Raw genomic sequence first — 25,991 nt, forward strand, 5'->3', positions numbered from 1 at the left:
AAGAAGAAGAAATCATGTTTTCTTTAAACTTTTTCAAATTGTCGCATTGATAACTTTCGTACTTGTTTTCCTGTATTCAGTTGTTTGGTATTGTCAATACAAGAAAAACCGTGCAATTCGACCCGAAATTACAGCACCAAATATGCATTTACAAAAATTTCCCATTCTGTCGCCCTTGGCGGGTGCCACTACTACGGCACTGCCAACACATCATTTGTAACAAATTCAGAAAAAAACTGCTCCTTCGTAGATTTCTTTTACTTTTTCGCAAAGTAAATCACACATGAGGATACTTCGGAAAATGAATCATCTCAGTGTAGCAATAACTTTGGGAAAATGAATCATAATTCAGCACAAAATCGATTTTTCAGCATGTATGGGAATAATCTGTGATAACTAAACTAAACTAAACTATTTTTTTTTCAGAACTTTGCGTTACACCAACAAAAAGATAAAACTCTCATCACGATACTGCTAAGATCGTATCTCATAAATCAACCGTTTGCCTATCAACATTGTACCACTGAACGACGGACAACCAACAACTGGAAAAAAAGGAATATGGAAACAAAAATATGCCGATCATAGATGGAAGATATAAGCAGTCGGTTCAGGTTACACCCGTATCCAAACGACATTACTCGCTTTTAACCAATCGGATGGAATTTAAATTTTATGAAATCAAAGCTTTTACTCGCTCGATTAGACCACGTGGGATCAAACTGTTCGTTTCCCGCTCTTTGGTCTCTGTTTTTATCCGTATTCCTACCAACAACCAGTGAGAGACCATACCGGAGGGATTTGTGACATCATATCGGAGTTATTCTGAACTGAAAGCATCGTGACGCGGTAAACAGTAAACCAGGGGGAAAACGTTGTTCGCGCTCTCGTTCGCACTCCGTTGCATGTGAAAAGGATCCAATTTCAACGGCGCGGCGGCAACAACGACGACGTGAGAGCGAATTGTCACATCCAGAACCCGAGCGCGCGGAGGATGGATCTAGTGATGGCCACTGCATCGACAACCACGCCGGCATCGAAGAGTTCGCCCTCACCCCACCGGATTAAGGTCAAAAAGGAGATTTGCACCGAACCGGACAACATCAAGGTAAGAAGCGAAATTCCTACGGATTGACGACGGGGGAAGGGTGGTTTGTGCGCCACATTCCGAATAAATTCTTCTGGCATTGCACTATGGGTCAGAAATTAGAATTTTGCGATATAAGTCTAAAGAACTGTTTTGATAAAATGAATCAAATGAGAGCAATTTCTAGTTATTGAGAACATGAGTGATTGTATATTCAGACATATTTTTGCTATGTAAAACAACTTTTGTAATATTTTTCATACTAACCTGAACAATTTACTGAAGCAAAAAAGTTGGAAGGTTTTGTTCTATAAAAGGCTGCAAAAGCGTCGTGTACTCTGGTGATAAATTTTTAATGTCTGAAAATTGCACTCAATTGTTGAAAATATTAGTTTGCTTGGTATCAGAAGATAGAAGAGTTCTAAGACTACGTGTTTTTCATGGCTACAATTAAATATTTCGCCAGGGTCATAGTTTTGGGATTATTTGTATATAATGGTTTTGACGTGGCTTAATTTTTTAATAAGGTATAATAAAAAATAAATATAGAGGTTTTTTGGTTTTTTGAGAAAGAAGTTTTTTTCTTTCGCTAAGAGACAAGTTAGATGAATAGTAACTCATTGGTTTTTAGCGAAACAGAACCGTTTATCATACTTTTATAAAGGATCAACTACGATTCTTCAGAATGAGCAGTTTATTATAATATATGTTTAAGGCGAAGTAGGCCGTCATTGAAATTTATACTGGGCATCAATGGTTGTGGCTATTTTGTCTCACGACTGCGAATAAAAGAAAATCATTTGGTTTTGTACTGACATAGTTGAAAAAGTATCAGCATACTTTCTGCATGTAAGCGCAAGTAGTGATACTTTTCTGAATCAATATTACTTATGTTGACTGAGTTTTATTACTTTGAAATTGCGAGCTGCAAAATCAACATGGCTGCCAAAACGAATGACGGGCTACTTAGCCTTAAGTCTACAGCACTCCAACTATGATCGTTTGACATGGGCGAATATTCGAGACATAAAGCTTCTCCCACCATCATTGATTATGACTAACTGCTAAAATCTTAAGGTATTCTTCCAATTCCTCTCTAGTAAGAACAACTATGTAACAGATAAAAATCATGTCCAAAGCGACAAACGATGTCTAGACAGATTGAATAATACAAATAATGAATAACATTGTTGTTTCGTTTCAATTTTTCATATAAAAACTATCATAGAACATGATATAATGATTTTCGCATTTTTTATGGGCCATACTGTAGATATCTATAAACATTTGTAATGCTCAACTGTCTTAGACGCCTCTCTAATAGTTTGCCGATAATTAATCATTTGACTTTTCTATTTCAATTCATTCAAAATTATGCATGTTGCGGAATTAAAAACCTTTGAAAGTTAAGTGTTTTGAAGGCTCGATAGCGTGAAGGAATCATACAAAATCATTTATTTATATGCTTTTTGACGAGTTATACTTTACTGAGGCCGTGAGTGTCCGTAATATGAATCAAAATAATACGTAATTGTACTGCACTTTATGTATTTAAACTTTAATCAAACGGAAAAAACATAACTTTCAGTCTATTCATATCCATAAAGCTAATACGCTGTTTCTCTTAAAAAAGTAAAGAAATTCTTTGACTGAACGGGCCAAGAAATTTTCCTCAGAGTGCCCCATTTGAACTGACCTTTCCTTTCAACTTTGTACTGTTATCAAAGAATTGTTGTTTCTTGACCATTTCTGGAATTTTCCACGCATCGAGATAGGCGATTACTTTTCTTTTCAACAACAAACCAGCCTTAAGAGTGTCTTCTACAAATTTTAAGAGTCGTAGTCTTCACATTTTCTCATACTAGCACTTTCGCCCCCTTTCTGACTTTTTTGCCCCCCAAATTAAGTCTTACAAATTTTCGCCCCCCTGGGCTTGAAAATCGCCCCAGGAGACTAATTTGCCCTTTTTGGGAATCGCTGATTTACACCATGGACGTATCTAGGGGGCATAAGGGTACCGTAGCTGCCCTGGATAAAAAAAAACAAAAATAGTTTGCTGCAAACGTGAATATATATATATTTGATTTTTTTTTTTCAAATTCAGCTTTTCTGTCAAAGTAAAATATGGGGCCCGATGGCAGTAGCGGTAAGCAGGAAGACCAAGCTGAGGATCGTGGTTTCGAATCCCGTCTGTCGAGGATCTTTTCGTAATGAATTTTTTTTTTTCAGATTAACCAGGGCACAGAGTATCATCGTATCAGCCATACGATATACACATGCAAAATGGTCAATTGGCAACAAAAGCTTTCAGTTAATAACTGTAAAATCGCTCATAAGAACCCTAAGCTGAGAATCAGGTTCTGTCCAGAACGTGAGACAACTAAAAATCAGACTTCTGCCAAAGATTTTATCACGAATTAAGTACGAATTATCGGCTCAAAGCACTCTTATTCAGCTGAAATTTTCATCGCAGCTCACAATATTTCAAAAACGAAATTTTAATTTTGAGATGTTACAAATTTTTTAATTAAGAAATGGCATGAATAAAATTGAAAAATAATTAGAAACCAATCACTTTTACTAAAAAACAATTATCCACATAATGAACAAAGCAGGCAGAAAAGCATATTACTTTTAATATTTTCATTTAAAAATTATTTCCAATATTTTTTTTTTTTTCAAAATAGGCGATTCGCGATAACTGAAAAGTTTGTTCTTGGAAAGCTGTGAATTTCCAGCACAGCAAACCCAAAGTTATTTCCAAGCTGCAGTGGAAATTTCAATTCAAACGGAACATTGAAAGCCGAGATACAGAATCTTAAAACTCGAACATTTTGTATGAAAATGAGATGAATTCATCTATGGCATCTTGTCAAAACTTTGTTTCAAATTGCAATGAAGTGCATTATGAATTGTTTCCATTATTCTAGCAAAGATGTATCAGTTTAAAATGCTTCCGGAATTATTATACAAGTTTATTAAAGTAATTACTCCATACATTCCCTCTCGCTCGAACTTGAACGAAAATAACATCCATAGTGTGTTAGGCTATGATTCCTATGATTTATTAACCTTTCGGTCATCGCGCGAATTTTTGTAACGCGAGTAGTTGCACGTTGTACTTTGTTCAACACCCTTGGTTTAGCAAATATCCCAGGAGTCTGACCACTTAGAAAGATGACGTCTTGAGCAAAATTGTAGCAAAAGTAGCTCAAGGGCTATCATTGTTTTACAAGAAATTCGGGATTTTGCCAGTAGGCGGCGCTAGTGAGCATGAAACTATTGTTTTGCAGATCTCAGGATCCTGACCACTTAGAAAGATGGCGTCTTCGGCAAAGTTGTTCGGTAACTCAAGGACTATCATTGTTTGAGCTTGTTTCAAAATATAACCATCAGGCGGCGCTTGTGAGTATAAAACATTTGTTTCGCAAATATTTCAGAAACCTGATCACTTAGGAAAATGGCGTCTTTCGCAGAGTTGCTCGGTAGCTCAAATTCTTTCTTTGTTTAATCCTTAAGGTTCGAGATTTTGTAAAATAATGATAGTTCTCAAGCTTCTGAACAACTTTGCCGAAGGTGCCTGTCTTAAAAGTCAAGATCCTGCAGTATCCGCAAAACAAAAAATTTCATGCTCACTAGCGCCGCCTGGCGGCAAAATATTCTATTTCTTGGCTCAAATAATGATAGCCCTCGAGCTACTGAACTACTTTACCGAAGACACAATGTTTCTAAGTGGTCAGGCTCCAGAGATATTTGCAAACAAAAGTTTCATGCTCACTAGCGCCGCTTAGTGGCAAAATTTTGAATCAACTAGCTCGAACAATGATAGTCCTTAACTTACTGAACAACTTTGCCGAAGACGCCATCCTTCTAAACGGTCAGGATCCTGAAATATCTGCAAAACAAAAGTAAAACTTCCATGCCCACTAGTGCCACCTAGCGGTCAAATTCAGATAGCGCTTCACCTCCAGAACAACTTTACTAAAGACCCCAAATTTCTATATAATCTGGATTTGGAGATAAACCGATTTCAAACTGTGGTTTACTCGAACCGTATATAGTGCGTTCATTATTATGCGACTTCTGTATACATTTGTTGATTTTACCGTATTATAAAGGGTCATACTGTAAATTAAAACTTTCAAGTATTGTTCTTAAGAAGATTCTTGAGGAATACATTTTAGTTTGGTGTTGGTAGATATCTTTGTTGGAAAATGATAGGGGAAGGGATGGTAAAATGAACACCTTAAGGAAATCATCTTGTTTCATATAGAAAAACGAGGAATTTGTATAGTTCTATCGCACAGCATCAAAAATAGGGATGTAATCTATAGCAGCGACATGGGTTCAGTTTAAAATAGCTAAATTTTCACATATTTTCATCGCTATCATAAAGCGATGCAAATGTTCATTTTACCTGCACTATGTGGGTAAAATGAACAGCGGTTGGTGGTAAAATGAACACCATGCAAAAAACGTGAGCAAAACAAATATTTCTGAAAATTTTCATTGCCCCACCGAAAATACATCCATTAATGATTGTAACCCATTCAAAAATAATTCTAAAGAAATCAGATTTGACATCATATCATAACGATATTCACCTCACTGAAAAACCTCAAGCCTCCCGAGCTAAAAGTTACGTCAGTTCTAATTTTCAAACGTGGTTTTCTGAAATCTTAGTTTTCGTTGATATTTTTACTTCAATTGACCTACGTATCAACTCGAGCACTCAGATTTATGCTCTAAATCGTCCGTGCTTGATAAAAAATCATCGAAGTTTGTTTTTTCTCGGTAAAAGGCACGGTGTTCATTTTACCACCCCTGTTCATTTTACCACCACTTCCCCTAGCATATCAATCACAACTGTTGTACAAAGTACAACAGCGCAACAGCCCGAAGGTTAAACACTTCAATTTTTTTGTTACTAGTGAAATCGATCTAGTTTTCTTCTAGTAGTTATCTTAATAACTCCATAACTTAATGACTACTTCCCTTTAAAAACCCATTTTTGAGGTTATCTCTGGCAAATATAAACTAAATGCAATCCGCGATTAATCTTGGAACTCCTCCAAGAAATAATTTAGATTTCAGAGACTATTAATAAAGCAAATGCTGCCAGAAGAATCAGCAACAAGATTTTTTTTAGTTTTAAAAACGTAAGTTGTTTAATTATATGAACTATTATATTATGCTAAAAGGGATCATCTATATTCGTAGAGTGCATAAAAAGCATTGAGAATTCTGCTTGATTTGTCTTGTCGGAGAAGTGATCCATAAAATAGTTTTACTTCTCTTATTTTACTGGACAAAACATGTAAACGAACCGCCTTCAAAGAATTGCCATAATCGGGTTCTCACACACTCTCTGTACCAATTATCGCCATGGTGGATATAACATTATTTCCAACTTAAAACGGTAAATTTGATTGCTCACCATCTATTTTTCTCATTTGTTCTCACTTGGCAACATACATTTATCGGTTGAAGTGGATTTACTGGATGAAAACATAAGTTTCGGGTGTCTACAGCAAACTGTTAAGAATATGACGTATGTGTGAGGCATGATTTTCAAATGTTCATTTTTGAATGATCTTATCAAGGCTTAGTTATCAATATCGATGCAGATTACGAAAATAGAAGAATTTTTTGAGTACTTGGGAAAAAATGGTGCAAAAATATTAAGTAACAAAAGAGTTTAGCGATTTGAATATTTTTTTATGGTAAAAAAATTGAAGCTGCTGGTGGAGGGGTTAAGAACGATATTTAGACTTAGAACACAAAATCAGTTCAACAGAGTTTCAAGGAACCATAGAAATGGCCATGAAAACCTTCTTTTTACTATGGCTACTCCAATGTACTATGAAATATCGATACAATTTTTAAATAAATTGTTGTCCAAACAATCCAACTAGTTTCAAGCATTTCCGAAATTCATAAGCGCTTCAACTATTGCCAATGCAGTATTGCATAAATCTCAAATTCTCAAATCTTTTATTTTTGGGTTTTCTCATGCTTGAATTGTATTAATATGTTATTTCTTCTTCTTCTTTCTGGCGTTACGTCCCAACTGGGACAAAGCCTGCTTCTCAGATTAGTGTTCTTATGAGCACTTCCACAGTTATTAACTGAGAGCTTTCTTTGTCGATTGACCATTTTTGCATGTGTATATCGTGTGGCAGGTACGAAGATACTCTATGCCCTGGGAATCGAGAAAATTTCCTTTACGAAAAGTCCCTCGACCAGCGGGATTCAAACCCACGACCCTCAGCATGGTCATGTTGAATAGCTGTGCGATACCGCTACGGGTATCTGGGCCCCTTAATATGATATTTCTCATGCTTGAATTATATTAAATGTATTGGCTTGTCACTTGACATGCATGACCCTCACCCGTGAGCGTGATAAAATTTGGTCTTTATAAAAGTGCTTGCAATTCTCCCGCAAAATTTCGATTTCTGACCCACAGTACATTGGCAAGCAGTCGAGTCGAATCCTCCCAGGGCACCCAGTCCATTAATGATAATCCCATCGCGCGCGTTGCTTTGGCTCCGGCTAACGACAACGATGACTCGGGTTCCGAGGATCGAATTACGATTTTTGTCTCATATGTACCTCATATAATGCTCTCGAGCAACGAACTGACGGGAATGGGTCGATTCGATTGTGAGATGCGGACCTATGACCAATATTCCCTCACAAACTCACGTACACTCAACTATGGTCGATGTGGTGCCAGAAACGTGTCTGCAGTAATCGGATCCCACTGTACATGGTAAACGTAACCCGACACCGTCTGATTTGTATCGGATATAAAAGAGCTCTACGTTTCGGGTATGTTCCGGGGAAGAAATAGAAATTCCGGGGGAACGGAGGCGATGTTTACGGCAAAAGTGGACAAACGATCGAAATTGCGTTTCGTTTTGGAGGAGCCGAGTCTTTATCGTTTACGGTGTCTATCGCACGAGATAGATCCAAGCTTTTTAAGCATGGTTTCGAATCACTGTGAAACAACCGGAGAGGAGTGTGTTTAATATAGATACGGTCCTATACGGAGGAAAAACCTTAATTTTGAGTTTACTATACCCAAAATTCAGGGGTCTTTCTCTAGTGGTAACGTCCACGGCAACAAAGATATGTTTGAGGTGTTTGAGTTCGATTACCGGTTGGTCAAGGATCTTTTCGTAATGAAAATTTCCTTGATTTCCCTGGGCATAGAGTATCAACTTGCCACACTATATTCAAATGTGAAAATGGCAAGCACGGCAAAAAAAATCTCTCAATTATTAGCAATGGAATTGCCGTAATGCTAAGAAAAAGAATACATTGAAAATCAGTAAATCCAAAACACTTTCAAAGCTTATGATAGATGAAGTCCTTCGGAAATTTTCAGATAATTCACAAACCATTTTTTTAAATGATTTAGTAGAATACAGTCAACATTGAGTTATGGAGAGGTAATTGTATTTCAAAATTTTATAGTAATCTACAAGTAATTCAAGAATCTTTCAGAACCTTAATAAAGTTCTCCATAGATTATTGTAAGCATTACAGACATTTTTGGAGTATATTTTTCATAAAACGCCATCCATAACACCCCACTGAATGTATCTTTCTCCGAAAAATTTAGTCATAACGTCACGCCCACGCTCGGTTTAGCAATGCCATACCGCTGTCAGTCCACCAGTCAGTCAAAAACCACCCAGAAAACAACTCGCAGAAACCGGGAAAAGAATCATCTGAAACGGAATAAACCTGGACGCACATTCGGTAGAGCTATCGGATTACACACAGCCTATATTGTCGCATCCTATTGCATCATCGGTGGCGGTGTTTTGTGAACGCTTTTTTTTCTTTTTCATTGCATTTCAAATTTCGTCTCTAGTTGCGGTTGACCAAAAATAACCACCTGAGAAAACGCGTCCGTTGTGTTGAACTCTCATCTCAGAGATCAGCCGACAGGTTTGTAATTTAGTATCAGCCAAATGCTGAAACTGACGTCATAGACAAACAGACGTAACACTGAAGAAATTTCCATAAACCATTCATTCAACGATAATTTCAAACCCGCTGTTTGAAACCTCACAGCCAGAGGCGCACGTATCGCTTTTCATCGTATTTGACGTTTCACACTACCACCATCTGCATGTACTGTTACATGGAACAGTAATACATGCATCATTCTCACCACTAGATAATAATGGTGTTAACTGGGCGATAGATTTTGAAGAAGTTAGAACAAACAGGGAAACAGACGAAACGCTCAAGAAAGTTCCGCCGATCACTGATATAACGATCATTTCAAAGTAAAGATGTTCCACACCTCACACCTGGCGCGTGCATCGTTTTTCTTCATGTTTGACATTTCACACTACCGCCATCTTGTTGCACAAAACAGTATTTTGTGTAACATGCTCACCATGTGGATATTTGGTATAAATTGGGCGATGGATTTGGATAAAATTTGTTCTAAGCGTTTCGTCTGTTTGTCTGTGCTGACATTGTTGATAGTGTATCTTACCTGAATGCTCTAATTTGAGAAGAAAATTATTTTAAGAGGTGCCTTCTCTCGCGTGGCAGTATTTTTGGACACCTATTATCAATTTTACCTGTGCTATCCGTAGAAACGGAACCGAACAAACTAGGAGGACACTCATCGCTACCGTAGTATTTTTAACCGAGCGAAACTTCGTTTGATATTTTGGTATATTGTAACCGGATATTGTTCGCGTCCCGTTTTTGCTCGGAATGAGTGTGGATTGCACGCATAATTTGCGACGGAAACCTCTAGCTTAACTCGAGACGTACTTTTCCGTCCCGTGGCCATCCTTTGATTGCGATGAGTGCGTTGACGCCAAAATATCATATGACATATAAGTACCGTAAAACGGTGTCAAATTGGAAATTTTCTAAATTTTTCCTGTTTTTCTTTTGTTATACAATAAGCACAGATAAACAGACGTAATACTTAGTACAAATTTCTCTAAAATCCATCGCCCAACTGACACTATCATCATCTGCTCACCAGGCACTGTTTCGTGCAATAATACCAGATAGCGGTAGTGTGAAACGTCAAACACGAAGACAGAGTTCTTTTCTGCATCGTATCCACGTTCGTATTCTTGACGTTTTTTCGTATGTTTGTGACGATTGCGACATTTTGATCCTTGGTATATGCTGATGTAAAATATGAATATTCTAGGGGAGATAAAAGGGGTGCACGACGTTAAGCATAAATACGTTAGGCATAAAGACGTTAGGCATAGAGACGTTAGGCATAAGTACGATAGGTATAAATACGATAGGCATAATGGACGTTTGGCATAATAGATGTTTGGCATAATGAACGTTAGGCATAATTTTGAAAATTAAATTTAGAAATCGTTTATTGGAAAAGTGTACCAGTTTTTTTTTTAATAATTATGAAGGGCTTCAAAGATCAAAAGCATGTCATTTGAAATGCGATTGCCTTGCATTTATCCCATAGTTGTAAATCTTTTGAGGTCAATTTATAGGACAAAACTAGATTAAACGATCAGCATTATGATGCTGTAAAGGACCTTCATTAGCTTTCTGGCAACTCTGAGCTCTGGAACATAGAGCAAAGTCATGCTGAAGGTATCTTAGTTCGTTTCCTAGTCGATCCAGGATCTTTTCGTTTTCTTCACTTTCTTGGCAATGAAGCATAATCGTGTATCGTGCACAAATTAGAAAGCAAAATGGCTACTTTTGCAAAACAATCTTTTGTGGAAGTGCTAGAACTCTAAGAGAAGAATTTGTGCTCGGGAGTAATGCCAAAAATAAGAACGGCGCTGCACATGACCTGCTGTTCATCTGTTGGGTTTGGTTCTACACATATAACTGGCAAATTATTCATTGGAGTCATCCCTTCTTTAAATTAAAGGCTGCTCTTTATACTTATAACGTCTACAAAATTATTGGAATTAGTGCTGCTAATGTCCTAATCAGAAAATTTCCCTTTTTCTATGTATAAGCTATTCTTCCAAGACATTAATGTCATTGGTGCTCTTAATATTTCTATCATACATTTTCCCTTCTTTGAATCATAGGCTTTTCTTTATACTTATACGATTAATTTAATGACTGGAGGAAAAGCCTATATGAGAAATTACCTTCTTCTAATAATATGTTGTTATTTATATTATTGTTGTTCTAATATGCATTGGAATTGTAGATGAAAATATGTCCATCATAAATTTTCAGATAAGGGTGGTAGTTGGTCCCTAGTGATTTATCCTACCTCCGTTCTGGTCACGATCTTTAGATTATCGTGATTCGTCAACATTCGTATTGATAAAGTGGAGGGACATGGCTGAAATGGAGTTTAAAAGAAACGAATGTCAGAACAGGTATCCACCGGCGACGCCAAACGGACCAACGTAATGTGGTGTAATTTGGGATTTGTGGATTGAATACTGATATTTTTTGCCAAGCATCAATATGGGTGACTTTCGAGGATAGCGAAACGTAAGAGGGGTTAGGACAAGGTTGTGGATTTACTGGGTAAATCCATCACATTGGGGTTATGACTCTGTGTCTTGTCAGGAATGGGGTCTGATTGGTATGGTAGTGTGCAGTAGAGTTCGGAATTGATAGACAGACTTTGAGGAAAGAAGTTTTGAACGTAAGGCAGCAGCACCTTGGATCTTGGAGGGCGCAGGTCTGGAGAGTTGGGCAGCTGTTCATACTAGGTTACATTACGTAGAAAGTGGAATCTGTTTTGCCGTGCACAAATTATGGGAAGTATTTGAAAATGTTTTCTTGTTCAGATTGGGTAACTCAAGAGAGGATGTTTAGCTCTGCGTTATATTAGGAGGATATTATAGTGCATGGTCTACTGATGACTGTGTATTTTAAGGGTGATCGAATGAAAGCTTTGTTAAGTAAAGTTACCGTTGATTTTTTGCAGTTCGTAATTGTTTTGAAATGTTTGTCGGACAATAAGAAAATTTTCTAGGGTATTTGTTTGGATGCTAATGCATTATATTGATAAATCTAATTGTTCGTATCACACGCGAAGCATAGCATAACCCAATGTATAATGAAATTAGGTTCGAAGAAAGGATTAATATTTGATCACTTAAACTTTACGCTGCAAGATATTCTTAATCGTTTTTCTTTTCTTCTGATGTACAGGAATAACTGGTATATTTAGCTAAAATAATGAACAATCATACGCATAGAGCCTACGGGTCATGCAGTTAGGATTGAAATTAAAATAATATTGCGCATTTCTTTCACACCACAGGTTTATCGCAGAAGTTTTTACATGTGCGGAGGCGTTGGTAGAGGTGCGCGATTGCGTCGAGTCGGGTCGGTGTTTTCAGCGGACTCATTTTTCGCAAATCGAAGAATGAGTGCTCTGAGGGCATCAACATGATTCGATGAGGTCCCACACTTTTATTTGCGCTTTTGCACTTGTAAATGTCTTACTAAATAGGAATACTTTGTGTTAGGGAAAGTGCAGGAGAATAAAATATAATTCATTAGAATTTTCTGATAGAGGCAGAGTTTACATGTTACTTAGGTATTTAAAAGCAAATGAGAACCACATTAAATAATAGATAAACACTAATGGTCATATTTTTATATTTTCATTTCATCGCGGTCCTCATTGCTCGAGCGGAGACGACAAAACTCGAGGTGGATAGAATCGACGCAACTACGACACGGAAAAGAAACAGATGAGAAACTATCGATACATTTATTCAACTATAAAAACCACGTTTTAACGTAATGACTTTATTTCTTCTCGTTTCAGCAATCCAACAACCAAACCATCTCTACTATCTTTTCATTTCCTCTTCGTTACATTTATAGTCCCTCTGGCACTGAATCGAATGACGCATTCCGCTTTTTATTAGCGATGTCTTTGCTGTACGTTGAGCATCGTGTCGGAGGTGATGTGCTGTGTAGAACATCGGATGTTCTACACGGCACGCTACTTCCGGCATTTTGTTTGGCGTGCGGGATAGGCAGTGCTAGTGATGATATGAAGTCCGCTATTCGGTTTAGTGCCAGAGGGACTATATCTATTTAATGTATCTGAAGCTTGTGGGACCGCTTTAATTCCGGCGCCTGCTTGTGGAAGATCCCGGTGTGCTAAACGGTATAGGACATGTTAACGGGGGAGGCTTGGTAGGTCCTCACCCAGCCCGTGTCTAGATGGGCGGATAATTGTCTGCCAGGGTGTGGATTGAGCAATTACAATTACAATTACAATAAATTTTCAGATAAGTCGTTGGAGCTCCATGCAACAGAATCGAGAATATCATTTTGATCCTGAATGCATACCATGCTCAATGCTTGAAACTGAGCTATATTGAATTTGAACTTGACTTTTGTAACGAAAATAAATATTTAATCAAATTTAACTTTTCAAATTCGACGAATTTCGAATAAATTGATTAAAAATCATCAAAAAGAAGAGGCAAAGGAACTGATCTTACAACATTAAATTGATGAACATACTCGAGGTAGCAATGTAACTCCAAGAAGATGGTTGTCATACTACCAACAAATTATTGTTGAAGATAATGTCACCTATCATAAATTCTTGACTTGACTCTCGATTGTTGTCTTCAAGGTAATCATTTGCATTTTAAGTACTAATACTCATATGGAGGATTTCCCTTCTTTAGAATTAACGCAATTATGTTAGTGAAACAAATAACACTTTGATTGCACATCGCAAATAAAAATTGATACTAAGAAAAATGGATTGAGCTGGGTTTTAAAATGATAACAATGACCATGACAACAAATTTCTTCCATATCTGTCATTCGGTTCATTGTCAAGTTTCATATCACCGAAAATAGTCATTTAATACCAGCCAATCAATCCAACTCCTCATAACGCTTTTTTTTTGAACTTTGCACATTTTTATGAGTTGTTACACCTTAAGGACACCCACTCACCCTATCATAGTAATGGAATTTGTAAACGGGCTCGAACAATTTTCGATATAAGACGAGTTTCAAATGTCACACGAGCAAGTTATTTTATACCAAACGTCCATTATGCCTAACGTATTTTTTGCTTAACATCCATTATGCCTAACGTCCATTATGCCTAACATCCTTATGCCTAGCGTCCTTATGCCTAACGTCTTTATGCCTAATGGGGTATACTCAGATGAAAGATCAATTTAAACCATCACTTACCTCGTCATAAAATCTGCGATTGTGGTAGTAAGAAGATTAAGGTTTTGCTTTCATACATACAAACACTAAGCACGAATTGTATCTGTCAAAAAACTGGATAGCATTGAAACATGCGTTATATGCGAATATAAAGTGAATAAACTGCTTATTTAATGCATGTACGCATCTGGCTTAGAAACATCAATGACGCAGTACTAAGGTTTATATGCTGTGGAACTGCTGTTATTAGGCGTGCCAACATTTGTAGTGCTATTATAACGCATACATTCATTTCTGATGTATATTTGGGGCTTTTTTATTATTGCTTATGATTATTAGGGAAATTCCAAAGTCTTAATTTTATATTTCAACTTATTCTCTAAGGTTGATCAAAACAGGTGCATCTATTCCTATTTTCAAATTCAATGAAGTGTATTGGGCAATTAATCAAATGTTACTATCAACTCATAACCATCGAACGTTCTATGATTGAAGTTCCTGTAAATATTGAACCAACAAAGTAATTCATTCATGCATAATAACATATTATGAAACACTGCTACAGTTTCTTTCGTACAAAGCAAACATTCGCCAATTTGAATAGGAACGCAAATTTGGAACCCTTCGTGTTTGAAAAACGACCCATACAGCTGTTTTCAATCTCGGGACAAACAAAATTAAATTTTTAAACCTGGCAAATTCGGAACGCACAACAACAGCAGCTATTGGGTAATTTAAAACCAAACCCCTCCTCGTGCAACCCTCCTCGACCACCAGCGTCAGTCGTCATTTTTGATTCATGGGAAAACTGTCATCATCACTGCCCGCTCGTTGCTGTTTTTCATTACTAAGTAAGTCTTGTACGATTCCGATTAATGTTTTATTTTTTTACCTACTTTGGCTCGAAACTGAAACCAGAAACCCGACTTTGGATATTCAGCGGCCACCATACAGCACTTCGTTTTGGGCCGCCTAATTCGAGGCGTGTCGCATTTATTTGCGGCCAGTGAATAAGTGTGGTTTCGATTTTATAGCTTCGAATAATCGAATCGATTCATTGTGATTACACTAGACAACACTGGTCCACGCACTTTGACCATTTGCAATATTTAAAACAAAATCGTAACTCGTAATCGTAACTCGTAAATCGTAATCGTAAACAAATTTTAGTGTATTTATGGAAGTTTAACGTTGTTTGTTTATGAAAAGCTCTGAAGTTGAAGATTGGTAAAATTTGAGTTTTTTTCAAGCTACGGCTACAATTTTAAATCTAAACTAGATGCCTAGATCTATGTCTTCGAGCTTGTCCATTTTATATTGAAAAATAACAATGTGTACCTACTTTTTTCTGTCTAGTATACATAAACATCTTCAATGTCATGTCATTTCGTGTTTAAACCTTGATATTGTAATTATTACCTGGTCTGAAGGAAACAATCAAAAAAATAATTTGAAAATAATCAAAACTTGTTGAAATTGATTAGGTTTTCTATAATGAATCTATAATCAGATGTTTCTCGTCAAAATGCAACTTATAGTCAAACATTGATAGGCGCATGTTTTGAATTAGGACTATCAATAGATGCTCACATTGATCTTATTATTTAGTATTTATACAATATGGCCCAAATAGCCGTAGCGGTAAACACGCAGCTATTCAGCAAGACCAAGCTGAGGGTCGTGGGTTCGAATCCCACCGGTCGAGGATCTTTTCGGGTTGGAAATTTTCTCGACTTCCCAGGGTATAGAGTATCTTCGTACCTGCCACACGATATACGCATGCAAAAATGGTCATTGGCATAGCAAGCTCTCAGTTAATAACTGTGGAAGTGCTCATAAGAACACTTAGCTGAGAAGCAGGCTCTGTCCCAGTGGGGGCGTAACGCCAGAAAAGAACAAAGAAGAAGACAATATGACTAAATGCATGCTCTACACAAATAAATCAATGCTGCCAAAAGTTTAGAAGTCTAATCATTAGAATATATTTGTGCTTATTCTGCGCGGCGTGTGATGCGAGACGTGTCGAATGAGGTGACAATTGTCGACTCGCTCCCATTATTGGATTAGCATTAGTCACCTCACGTCACCCGAGGTGAGAACGACTCGTCTCGGCTCACACGCCACGCAGAATGGGGCTTTGCACTGTTTTGATTTTGTATGAGTTTTTGACGTTTAATGGCCTTGTTGTTTACTAATTTTATGAAGGAGTGAAAGAGTGAGACTGATTTCTGTGCAGAGCCCCATAGGCACAATTAAAAATCTTCCTGGATTAAATTATTCCTATTCTATAGAAGAACGAGTAAATTTTAAAGAACAGACAACTCACTTAAGGTCCAAATTCTTAGTTGTTAATTAGAATTTGTGTCATCAATTTGTTGAAAGAATGGGAGTATTTCGAAAGAATAAACAATACACTATTTATCAACAGATAGCTCAACTAGCAAACTCTATTCACCTATAAACAATTGCTGCATAGGTTTTTGTGGATTTATTCAACTGGAAAATATTCGCAAAAATAATAAAACATATCTGACCTTATTGAGCTAAAACTATCTAGTTTTTCATAAAACAAAGCTATTTCGTAATGCTTACGCTCTAAGGGACCGTCATAAATGACGTAGCATTTTTTCACAGATTTTTTATACCCCCTCCCCCCTCGTAGCATTTAGTCACAAATGCTGATACCCCCCCTTGGAAAATACGTAGTTTATCAAGCACACCCCCCCCCCACCCCTTTTTTTTCAATAATTAAGCTAAAACGAAACATTAAAATCCAAAAATTAAAAACAAAGTTTTGTATTACTTGATAGTTAATTACTGACTGAAATCGTTAGGATGATCTGATGAATAACAGTTTGAAATATTGTAGCGCTCAAAAAACATTTGGGAGAAAGTTGAAACTAATTTATCGTCTGTTAAAGTTAAATAATGTTGGTTCCCAGTTTATATTCATTTTGTTATATTTAAATTAAATTTCAATTGTAGTACTTTTGCAATTGTTAAAACGTAAAAGAAGTTTACAGCTAAATATGTAGAAAAAAGATAACATTCTTGATAAAATACCTTAATTTGGAATGGTTCTCCGTCATTATTCTCTTAATTCAAATCCATTCAGCAAATAGTGGCCAGATAGAGAAAAAATAATAATTGTAATATTTGAAATATTTCAAAAATTATCAATTTGAGTGCTGTTCCATCATGACTGTGTGGAGATCTCATGCTACATTGAACGCACTGAATAAATATCTTGTTTTACTAAAATACCGTAATATTTGTCTAAATGAGCATATTATGAAATAATAAATTTGAGGTAATAAATCTCTAACAGAAAATACTTATTAAACTAAAGCGGTTGATTGTATATCTCGTTAACAAATGGAAAAATAATACTTTCCAAGTCGATAAAGCATTGATTTTTACTTAATTTATTGAGCTTTTATTTTGCTTATTCATCAATCAGATAGTTTGGACATGAATATAATAAAAAAAAATCACATAACTATTTAAAGCTTCATAAAATCTATTTAGTTGTCAGGAATTAAATGATTAAGGGATTGAGCTGAATCATCATTTTATAACTTAAGTTTAATAGTTCAGCCAAAGAAGTTCGACAAAAAAACTGTTTTTAATTTTTTTTCAGCGATACTTTTTTTACCGAAATTATTTAAAATGCTACGTCCACCAGTTGGGACCTGAGACGACACTCGCGAAGACGGTCTTTTTTTTTCTGTGATTGCTGAGTTTTTTTCTTATTCCACTTTGTGTTTATACCAATTATGCGCATGCTATTCAAATCCTCACATGAACCTCTCAGCAAAAAATGATTGAGTTTGCATCACATCGAATCATAAATAGCCGTTTGAGTGAAATTTCATGCCAGCAAACGTAGCAGACATTAGCAATAATTAATCTTCTGGTAAGATTTATCAGCAACTTTGGAAAAAACTGCTCCGCCGACTGAGGTTTTAAATAACAGTTTACTTTGAACACAATACTTTTCACTTTTTCAGCCATAAAAACGGTGGGCTGCATTTGACGTTTCGCGAAAGGGGAATCTGGGCTGCATATGACGTTGATATTTTTCCTCTTTGCGAGTCTCTTTTAGGTTGGGACCCCTCCCTCCCCCTCGTCACATATCGTCACAAATTCGTGAAGACCCCCCTCCCCCCTAAAATGCTACGTCATTTACGGACGACCCCTAAATATACATTCAATCTGATGTATCTGGTGAAAAAGATTTTGTTTGCCCACGAAAACGAAAATTGTGCACTGCTTTTGATATTCCATCCCTCTACCATTATGTGAGTCTTGAAGTGCGGCGAAAGAAAGCCAAGCGTCTTTTCCATACTTATATCTTTTTACTTATACCTCAGGCTTCTTTTTCAATCTCTGGTCAGAAATGGATACATGGTTGACATTTTTCTGAAAATTTGTTCCATGCTTACTTTGATGAACATTGTAAATTTTTGCTGTTTCCAACGCCGTTCGCATCGCAACCATTTTTGTCCTTGGCAACGTTATTCGCTTGAAAAAATACTGCTTTAGACGTTTTGTCCCTTCGACGTTTTGGGATTCGACGTTTTGGCATTCGACGTTTTGGGTTTCGACGTTTTGTCTTTCGACATTTTGTCCCTAAACCGGAAGAAATCTAGAAAGACATCTAAGGTAAAACAATAATATAATTCTCCGAAAAAGATCCTAGGCAAATTGCTCGGGGAATTTTTGTGTATTTTCACTGAAATGTTTTTGAAGTTAACGTATCCCGCTAGGAACATTATATGAACCGTCGTGCGGGGTGACATTGGTCCATAAGGGTGACTTTGGGCCAATATTTTTACAGCAAACTAATGCCAGAATAATGGGAACAATGTGTCAAGCTTCAAGAATACGTTACAAATAGCCAATAGATTGTCATAGATTAGTTTTTTGGCGTTCATACCAGCCAGGAAATTCATGGAAAGAGGCGGTCAAAGTCACCCCCTAGGCCCAATGTCACCCCGCACGGCGGAATGTTAGATAAGTTTTCAATTTTCTTCGGTATGCATTTTTTTTTAGAAATTTTGAAATATTGTTTTCAAGAGAGAATTTTAAAGGAATGAGAGGATCAATATCGAATTGATTTTTAGATAAACCTAAAAAACACTTAGAGAACTTTCTGTGAAAAAATGCAGTTAAATCAGCGGAGATTCTCGGAGAAATGTGAAAAAAAATCCTGTTTTATTATTTCTGAAAATTTTATGGAATATTAGAACGGATCCCTAGATTAACCTGGAAGAATTTTTTTTACAGTAAGTCATGGATAATTTTTGTTGCGATTTTTTCAAGCAATCCTTGAACAATTTCCAAGTGATTTTTGAATCATTTGTTTAATGAATCTGAAGTGGGACTTTAGGAAGAATCTCAAAAGCAAAGTTGGAGACACTATTGGCACAATATCTGAAGAATTTGTGGATGGAAACTTTGCATGGTGATCTTGAAAACAATTTTGGTAATACTCCTTGAATTTCTTGAACTATTTCTTTGTGAAACCCTTAATAATTCAAGGAAATCCTGAAGAAATCATTATCTAGTTGTTCAGAAGATATTTTAAAATAACCTTTAGAATTTATGAGTAATAAGTACGTAAAGGACCTTCATGGAGAAATATTTAAAGCTGTTTAAAAGAATTTCGCTTTTGCGGAAATTTTAAAAGATTTTTTAAACAATTTGAGATTGTTAGAGAATTTTTGAGGTAAAATCAGAAAGCCTGAAGAAATTTCAGGAAAAAACCCTGTTTAATAGGGTGCGGCTTATTTTTTAAATGTTCTCAAAACCGAAAAAAAGTGTGCTCTTATGAATTCAAATCACAGAGAAACCTCAAAGTTAGAGATAACAATATTAAGATTTAGAGGTAGGGGACGGACCTGGTGTAGTGGTGAGAACACACGCCTCTCACGCCGAGGACCTGGGATCGAATCCCATCCCCGAGATAGTCACTAAAAATTTTAGTGACGACTTCCTTCGGAAGGGAAGTAAAGCCGTTGGTCCCGAGATGAACTAGCCCAGGGCTAAAAATCTCGTTAATAAGGATAGAAACAAAAAAAAAAAAAAAGATGTAGAGGTGGCGCAAACGTCTTGAAGGGGAATTTTCAAGTTATTAGAAATGACCTCCAGTGAAGTCACCATAACTTCGTTATTTTCTAACCAACTTTGAAACATTAAGCATCATTATCTTCGAAATCAAATTAATGAAAACTTTGTATAACATCATTTTTATCTAAAATCGTAACAAGTCTTAGTTAAAAACAGTTTTCTCTAAATGTTTCCTCATTTTACTAAAAAAAATCATCTTTGTTTGACCATAACTTCATAAATACTCAACCGATTCCAAATCTGTCTACATATTTTTGAAGCAAATTTAGTTGTTTTTAAACTGTTCATTAAACACATTTTTCTAAAAATATGTTTTGACTTAATTATTCAGCAAAAACTACCCAAAAACCTGATTTTTCAACCTAAATTTGCTTTAAATTCATGTTAAGAGATTTGGAATCGGTTGAGTATTCATGAAGTTATGGTCAAATACAAATGATTTTTTTAGTAAAATGAGGAAATATTTAAAGTAAACTACTTTTAACTAAAACTAGTTTTTATTTTAGACAAATTTGGTGTTCTACAAAGTTTTTATAAATTCAATTTTAAGAGAACGATGCTAAAAGTTTCAAAATTGGTTGAAAGATAACAAAGCTATGTACAGTTTGCTTTCATCTGCTGTCGCGAACGGTAGCAACAGAACTTGTCTCTACTGGTTACTGTTAAAAGTCCAAAAGTGTGCCTAGAAATGGTTGAAATTAAGAACACGGTGAGGTTTACTTTCCCACCGGAATCTGCGCGGCCGTCGTATGAAGAAATTGCCAAATTTGTCAAAGCATTGGATGTTAGTATCGTCGAAATGGATACGCTGTACAGACGAGCGGAAAACCATAGTGTTTACTTGAAATTCAAGAACCAGAAAGCGTTCAAACAAGCGTTGGAGAACAATGTACATCCACTTCGTTTTGAATATGCGAATGGGATGACAGTGGTGGTGCAAGCATCAGATGCGGAAGGCAATTATCAATACGTGCGAGTGTGTGGACTACCACCGGAGCTGCCCGATAAGGAAATATCTCTGGTGCTAGGGAAGTTCGGAGAAGTTAAACGTGTGATACGAGAGAAGTTTACTGTGGGCCTTGGATTGGACGTATACAACGGTGTTCGTGGTGCGTATATGGATGTTAAATCTGAAATACCACCAGCGATTTACTTCCTTAATTGGAAAGGTAATATTTTTTATCACGGAAACAAGGAAAAGTGTTTCATTTGTGCCGAAATGGGACACCAGATGAGCGCATGTCCCAAGAAAAAGGTTCAACGTCGGAATGGTGTTTCGGAAATGAAAGAATCATGTACCTATGCTGGTGTAGTGAAGGAAAATTCAACTATGGAAGTTGAAAAAGTAACGGAATTTTTGGAGGTAGAGGTTTTAGAGGAGGAAAACATTGAAGCGGAAAAAGTATGTGCGGCAATTCAGGAAAGAGAGGATGAATCGAAATCTAAGGCCAAACCAGTGCCAATAAGATTTTGGAGGTCCAATGGAAAGACATACACGCAGTATGCAGGGGTTGCGCAGATTACAGTGGAAGATGAAACGGAACCGCAAAAGAAACGGGACTTGGAAGCCAAGGCGTCAAGGAGCATTTTGCCATCCAAGGAGAAAAGGCAGCGAAACTCACCCCGACTATCTTCTATCGGTTCGAAGTCCGATGTATCAGATTAGTTTATATAGTTTATATGAAATTGTAATTGTTTTTATAGTTTAAATGAAATAAAAAAAAAAACAACAATACAATTTAAATGACCATTGGCTCCGTAAAGTGTCAAACACGATTGAGCCCAATAAATAAACAATTAGAAAAAAAACAAAGCTATGTATACTTAACTGAAGGTCATTTTTTATAACTATAAAATTCACCTTCAAGTCGCTTGCGCCACCTCTAAATGTTAAAATTTTTGGATCAAGTTTTGATGTTTCTCTTTTTATATGATTTAAATTCAGAAGAGTACACGAATTTTTGGTTTTGTGAACTTTTGAAAAATAAGACTCACCCTACTGTTGAATAATAATAATGAATAATAATCTCGGGAATGATTTCCCGTGAGAATCTCAGGAGGAACTTAGTGAAATCTGGTAAAGTAGTTTTTGGAGAATGCACTGGAAAAGTACGGAAATAATTCATAAAGAAATCCACGTGAGAGTTACCAGAGGAATCTCTTAAAAGCAGATGGTCGAATACCTGAGAAGTTAAGTTCGCAAAGGAATTCCTCGAATGATTTTTGGAAAAAAAATTTGAACGATTTTGTTTACTGGATTAGACAAGGAATAACTATTTTACGTAGCTTAAATTGAAATTTAAAAATATCACTTATGCGCAACGATATGAGACAAAATCGAAACAGATAAAATCACTACGAATCTATGCAAACTACGAAATTTGTGAAAACCGTGATTGTTGCCTGGTGTAGTGGATAGAACACACGCCTCTTACGCCGAGGACCTGGATTACAATCCCATTCGCAAGATAGTCACTTATGACGTAAAAATTATAGTGACGGCTTCCTTCGGAAGGGAAACAAGGCCGTTGGAAAAATAAATTCGTGTGTCCTATAGCACTGCTAACCATAAATTATTTTCTATGATCATTAACCCAGTAAAACATTCAGAACACGTCCGATAAAAATCTTGGTGCAAATGAAATCTACAGATGTAGAACAATACAAAAAATATTTCATTTTAACAAGTTTCATGAAGAAAAAGGGTGCATGATATACAAATGTATAGGGCATGATAAGTCATTGATTTGTACTTAGCCGTGCTGAGATTTTAAAAAGTCAGAGTTAAAATTTGTGGTTGTAAAACAAAAATTCTATTTATTCGGAAAATTAGAGTGATACAATTATTTTGATAAGTTAATGAAAGTTGTGAGCTATCGAAGTTTGAGCATAGATTTCAATTATTTTAGAACGAGAAGGTTAATCTAATTTAATATATGAAAATTTATAAATAAAAAAATATTTCCTTAACAACATATTCGAAATCAGTGATCCAACATCTATTGAATTTATTGCAAATGGCCAAAATGCGTGCAAAAAGTGTTGATTTTGGCGCCTAGTGTTATGTGCGAAAATATACGAAGCGACATCATCGCAATCTTTGGGAGAGATTCACTTTTCGAAATCAATGATCAGCTGTGTCTCTATGAAGCGTGACCGCTTGATTGAACAACGCTGGTCTAGACACTTCTAGTTTGGTACGTTGCAGCGAGTTCACCAGTCATCCTGAGACGTTTGAATGTGCGTTTCTGTCGGGTTGTGAAGCTGCATGTAAGTGCTCTATGCTCTCAGGGATGATGTTTCTTGGCATTGAGGAAAAGTATAGCGTTTCACGGGTATCACATTACTCTGTTATTCTCGAATTCGAAGCTGCTGATGCAGCTTCTGGTACGCTCGTCTCGTATACTTCATCAGTTCCTTTGTTCGGGATTGGGGCTTCGAGCAAACTAACAACACGAGACTGCCGGTATTAATTAAGTAAACCGATCCGTTACTTCGAAGGAACCGGAGCTGGCGAAGAGGGTGGGGAATCTGACTGCATCGACTGGCATGTGGATGGATATCAAATTGATGGAAGAAAATCGAATCTGATTCTACGAATGTTGAACTCAAACACTAAGAGTACGAATTCGAAACATAATTCGTATTTAGTATCGGAGTCCATGGCTGGCAAAATTTTAACTGCACTCCCATAAAACTAAACGATTTCCGTTCAAGAAAGTCATCCGATAGCGTTGATCCAACAGCAGCAGTAGCAATGTGGATGAATTCAAGCCTAGCATTCCTCTGTAACAGATACGTTAGCTGTTATACGTTACTAGCTGAGTATCAAACGGTTGCAATCCGAGAATCGTTCGCTAATGGTTGAGCGGCGAGCTGGCTTTGGCAGGCCGTCATCCATTTATACCATTCATCTCCTGGTCGACCAGCCAAGCGACGACGGCATCAGGTCAAAATATGCACCTGTCGCCTGTCAGTATCGCCTCTGAGATGGACCATGCATGCTTGACGGCGCGCCCTTCCTCTAGATTCTCTCAGTGATTCAGTTACACATTTCTTACTCCTTCTACTGACGACGAGGACTGCACTTTTACACGGTAGAATGGGTCGCATTTTAGACAAAATCAGATCAAGATGTTTTCGGTTTTGACCACGAGCATCAGCTCGGTCTCAACCCTTGTCTTGACCAGACCACAATGACAGATCGTCCATTTATCATCATTTCAACTGCTAATGAGGCATAGTTTGTCATAATTAGATTAGATTTCCTTGAATGTGGCGTGTGGTTTCAGGGACTAGGGATACGCATCCTATTCCCGGCACTCTCGATCCGCTTCAACAAAAGGTTTTTTTAAATGCTAGAAAGCTCATATTGAAAAAGTAAATCTGGATGCAGAGTTTCAGAAACCCCCAAACCATGACTTATGAAAATGCCAAAGTAGTTCTTTACATCAATTAAAAAACGAATTGAATTCCTCCATTACATGTTTAAGGTAGAATGAAGCAAAAGTTCCTTTTTTAAGATATCTACACAGTTAAAATAATAATGTAAAATTAAGTTTATTTTGATGTATATACCTATTAGGAGCATGAAAATAAACATAAATTTCCAACGTGTTTTAAAGTTACACGACTTTGAAAATGGCAACAAATAGTGTAAATTCAAACGAAGTTGAATTTTACATGCGGTTTTCCATTGCTTTGTTTTGTTTCATTTTGGAATTAATCTTGCTTATCTCGCACAATATTTTACACCAAAACTTTAATTTTTTATCTGTTTTGAATTGCTATTGATTTTTTGTATGTTCCTCACATTTAAATATGTAGGGGTGTCGGGGGCAGTATTAACAGCTGCACACTCCGTAAAAATCATGTGATTTTACGTCTTTTAGATGCACATAGAAGAAGCGAGCCAAATAACCTGAATTTGTGTCTCATTTTTAATACGATGGTGTCTAGAGTGTCCATTTCCCGGTCGTTTTGATTTTCCCAGGATTCGGGACAAAAATTGATGCTTGTCCCGGAAAATTCCAGGATCTGGGAATATTTTCAGATTTTCAAGAAAACCCGTATTTTTGTTGAAATATATGTAAAATTTTATCAATGCGATGTTTTAAAAATGAAATATAGAGAGAAAAAAATCTTCCAAGATGAGAAGTTAATCACAACATACTGTATTTCATATGTATATGATTTTTTTCATTTAAAAGACATTAAAAACAGCAATAAAAGCTAACTTTGACTAGTTACGGCTTTGATAGTGATTTCTTCTAATTCTCTATATTATAAATAAAAATATGGTGAACATTCGAACAGTTTTCTTCAAAGGTAGAACAAATGAATTGTTTCAAGATCATTGGGTTTTCTAGTAGACCTTTTAGCATGGTTAATTACCGAATATTAAGGTGTACTTTCAAATTAGCTTTCTTAGCCTAGTCTTACCGAAACAACTTTGTTGAAGAAGAATTTTTTTTGCTTTATTTGTGTGAATTTTAACTCATCCGGCTAGTTCTTCACTCAGTTGAAGAAGAACAAAAATAGACTAGATAAATAAGTAAAAATATTTTTGACTAATTTGGTAATTGCTCGCTTAATTTATGATCTCGCC

At 36.4% G+C, this 25,991-nt stretch overlaps 1 protein-coding gene across 2 annotated transcripts in view; it reads left to right on the forward strand.

Annotated features, from left to right (window-relative positions):
- The window catches only part of LOC5575516 (sine oculis-binding protein homolog), a 129,965-nt gene that overhangs the window by 8,162 nt on the left and 95,812 nt on the right, over positions 1 to 25,991 (forward strand). For both annotated transcript variants that reach the window (XR_002502646.1, XM_021854917.1), the window contains exon 2: positions 427 to 1,108. Coding sequence is in view for 1 of the 2 variants with exons in the window: in XM_021854917.1 (XP_021710609.1) it covers positions 995 to 1,108 (114 nt within the window). In the remaining variant the exon portion in view is untranslated. The remainder of the gene's footprint in view (positions 1 to 426; positions 1,109 to 25,991) is intronic.

Source organism: Aedes aegypti, chromosome 3 (assembly GCF_002204515.2).
Source record: "Aedes aegypti strain LVP_AGWG chromosome 3, AaegL5.0 Primary Assembly, whole genome shotgun sequence".
In the NCBI taxonomy this organism is placed as follows: Eukaryota; Metazoa; Arthropoda; class Insecta; order Diptera; family Culicidae; genus Aedes; species Aedes aegypti.